At 42.2% G+C, this 3,744-nt stretch overlaps 1 protein-coding gene across 1 annotated transcript; it reads left to right on the forward strand.

Moving 5' to 3' along the window:
• Positions 1-406: 406 nt before the first annotated feature.
• LOC145268389 (uncharacterized) lies at positions 407-751 on the forward strand. The gene has a single exon (XM_080123945.1). The coding sequence runs from the start codon at positions 407-409 to the stop codon at positions 749-751; it is 345 nt and encodes a 114-aa protein (XP_079980071.1).
• Positions 752-3,744: the final 2,993 nt, after the last annotated feature.

The following is a 3,744-nucleotide window of genomic DNA, read 5'->3' on the forward strand; positions in this document are numbered from 1 at the left end:
GGTCTAGCATACCGAGGCACACAACTTATCATTTCAACCAAACTCAGACCTGAGATGATCATCAGAGCACACAAATCTCACCTGGGCATTCAGTACACACTGAACACAGCCCGCGACATAATGTTCTGGCCACGAATGCATGCAGAGATTACCAAGGCAGTCCGAAGGTGTGAAACTTGTCAACTGACCCAACCTCAACAACAACCTCTGATGACCCACCCAATACCAGTACACTCCTGGCAGTGTGTGGCCAGTGACTGCTTTGAGCTAAACGGTAAATACTTTGTGATATTGGTTGACATATACGCTGATTTTGTGGAGGTCAGCCTGCTCCCAGACCTAAGTGGGAACTCCCTCGTCAAAATGCTCAAAGCCCATCTTCACTGCACATGGCGCACCAGCAACAATGATAACTAACAATGCGACTAACTACACGAGCAGTGACTTCCATAGATTTCTGGAATCATGGGACATTGAACACATAACTTCTAGTCCTCACCACCATCAATCGAATGGATGGGCCGAAGCAGCAGTGAAATTAATGAAAAACATGATAAAGAAATCGACAAAAGAAGGCACGGACACGTGGAAAGTCATACTGGAATGGCGTAATGCTGCCACACCTGGGATGCACAGCTCACCAACACAAAGATTCTTTTTCAGGCGCACTCACTCCATGCTACCCTGCAAAACCACAGATTACACACAGCAAGTGCAAGCAGAGGTACAAGATAGCCTCATAAAAAAATGACAAACAGCAAAAACATATTATGACCATCATACTAAGCCACTACCCAATCTCACCATAGGACAGCCTGTAAGGGTGAAATGCCACCCACAAATCCCTAAAAGCAACTGGGAATTGGGCACAGTCATTAGTAAAGTAGCACCATGCAGTTATGGGGGTCGAAGTAAACGGAATATGTTATAGAAGAAACAGAATCCGCATCCATCAACCAACCACTCTCCCAACGGGTGTAGGCTCCATGCCACAGCCATCTAAAACAAAGAGCCCTTAGGCAACCCAGGACCACAACGATCCCCAACACATGAGAAACAACTTTGTAGGTCTAAGCGGGTGATTAAACTCCCTGCACGACTGAGAGACTACACACCCTAACACACACACACACACACACACACACACACACACACACACACACACACACACACACACACACACACACACCGACTATAACAGACCACACATCTCGTTCAGTCAAACCAAGAACCAATGAGGAATAAGGCGTATGTTATGAAGTATGTAGCTGCGGTTACAACAAAGTACATAGCTATGACTACAATCTCCTGCGAAACTGTGCATGTGAAAACACGACTAGCTTTGCAGAGCACCATAATTTAGGCAATAAAGCTGCGGCATATTCTTAACTCAATATCGGCTTTGTGTTCACTCTGCTTCTCGCTACTTAACACCCCACATCAGTGCAAATTCAGTAAATCTTTCTCCACAAAATGCTGTGTGATATCTGACCCTCTTTCACAGAACACAATTTCCAACTGCTTGATGATGCTAGCAGTTTCTTGTGAGTGCAACTGCTTCCAAATGGTAAAACGGCTAGGACTACCTACCAATGTCATTTACAGCTGAGTTCTGAAATGGGTTGTATCCATAGCAACCCTGCTCCAATTTTCTGTGATATTAAGCCTACCCGGGTTCCAATGCACTGGGGCTGGATTGGCATTCTTTACAATCCCAAACCACTGTCTGCACCTCATCTTCAATTATTCCTGGATTGATTAACTTTACAAAGTACAACGTCCTCTTCACACCAGAGAGTCTGCTGCACTGATGGATTGCCTGTACTTGAGAAACATTGTGATCTGTGGCTATGGATATACACAGATTCTTTGAGTTTCGTCATCTTACAGATTTAATTTAACTATTACTGTGGTATTCGTGTAAGTTGATCAGCTTGATCATCATGAGACTTAATAAGCCCCACATCAATCTTCAGTGCATATTCTGAGGCCAACTCTTGGAGTGGAGAGAGACAATGCCTAATTAACATTTCAGAGGCTGCTTTGGTCTGCACTCTTGTCTGTCCAGACAAAGTACCAGTTATCCACTGATATACACATACAGAGTTCATTCATCCAGTTACCTGTTCGAGAGCCCACTGATGTGTAACCACCTGTTCCAGTTACCTGTTTCACTCACTTAGACTAATCCTGAATATATGATTTCCATTACCTACAATTTATCATTTTGATTCTTAGTAAATAAAATATAATATCCATCATCTTTAAACAAATATCAATGGCTGTCATTCTTCTTTGCTATTGCCATTATCTCTTTGCCTTTTCCTGGTCAGTTTCCAGAGTGATGGCTTTGTTTTTTCTCTGGAGGAGATTGGTCAGAGATTGAGGAGGTTTGAGCATCCAGGAATAAATTGGCAGTAAAAGTCTACCATTCACAAGAAGCATCACAGTTGCTTTATAGAAGTGGGCATTAGGAAATCCTGTATGGCTTTCAGGTAGATGGTGTTTATGAATATTAGCATTTCTGCTGGCCACTAAGATGTTGTCAATATATGCATAGACATATAGTAGGCCATGCAGAACTTTGTCCTTTGGAACATCTAGGCTGTGTTGTGCAGTCCAAAGAGTATTTTTAGGAATTCAAAGTTCAAAAGAGGTTCTGACTGCTGTCTTTGGGATGCTCTCCAGAGTAACTGGAACTTGGTAATATGCTTTGGTCAAGTCAATTTTTGAGAAAATGCAGGGCCTCCTGCAAGCCTTAGGCAAAATCGTGGATATGTGGAACAGGATACCGGTCAAGCATTGTGGATGCATTGAGCTTCTGCTAGTCCACGCAGACTCTGAATCGCCCATCAGATGTGGGTATAAGATGTAGCAGTGAGGCATAAGATATGCCTAAAGGATGGCTGATGTTATCTGCCAATATCTCTTCAAATTCTTTCTTAGCATTTGCTAACTTGTGTGGTGGAAGTTGTCTTGGATATAAATATGCTGGTTGTCCAATGGTCTTAATGTGGTGTTAAGTTTGATGTTCGCTTGCATCAGTAGGCTTAATACATTGCGTAATGTCCTTATACTAGTGCAGTATTTAAGTGTAGTGTGGGGCGTACTATGTTGCCATGCTAATCCCAGTCGTATTTAGGCTTGATGAAGTCGATGTATGAGGCATATTTTGTATCCTCTCATGTGACTAAAAATATCACCTCATTTTGAATGAAATCCTAGTGTTGATTACATTGTATTGTGGTAGTTGTATCAGAGGGGAAGATGTTGATTTCTGGTTCATCGGACCTTTCTGTCATCTTCTCTGCCAGCTGTTTGCTCATGTCTAAAAATAACGTCAAAGTCCCCACTTGTTGCAGCGGACTGAAGGGTGTGAACTTTTTTTGCATTTATGACTAGTTTCATATAATGATGTTTCAATTTATGCCAATACCAGTAAATTCATAGCTCCACAGATTAAGGAAATTTGAATATATTTGAGTATTTATTCACTTAAAGTTTACAAAAGCTTTTGGCGGAGGTAGCCATGTTGGCTTGTTCGTATTCAAACTCCTAGCCCGAAGGCCAGGTGTTGGTTTGTTAAGTCCCAAGATAGAAGTTGGGGTGACAGTCAATTCCATGTGGAGGAGTTGTTGTTTGTCCAAAATCTAGGAAGAAAGAAAGTTTGTTGCTGGTTTAACTGTTTGTAAACTCGGTCACATGACTGAGAACTAGCTTCTGATTGGACAAACCAGGAAGGAA

The sequence above is a fragment of the Euprymna scolopes genome, chromosome 43 (genome assembly GCF_053919585.1).
Source record: "Euprymna scolopes isolate OS-2025 chromosome 43, ASM5391958v1, whole genome shotgun sequence".
In the NCBI taxonomy this organism is placed as follows: Eukaryota; Metazoa; Mollusca; class Cephalopoda; order Sepiida; family Sepiolidae; genus Euprymna; species Euprymna scolopes.

Coding starts and splice junctions, on each gene's coding strand:
- LOC145268389 (XM_080123945.1), top strand. CDS start 407: ATGATAACTAACAATGCGACTAACTACACGAGCAGTGACTTCCATAGA.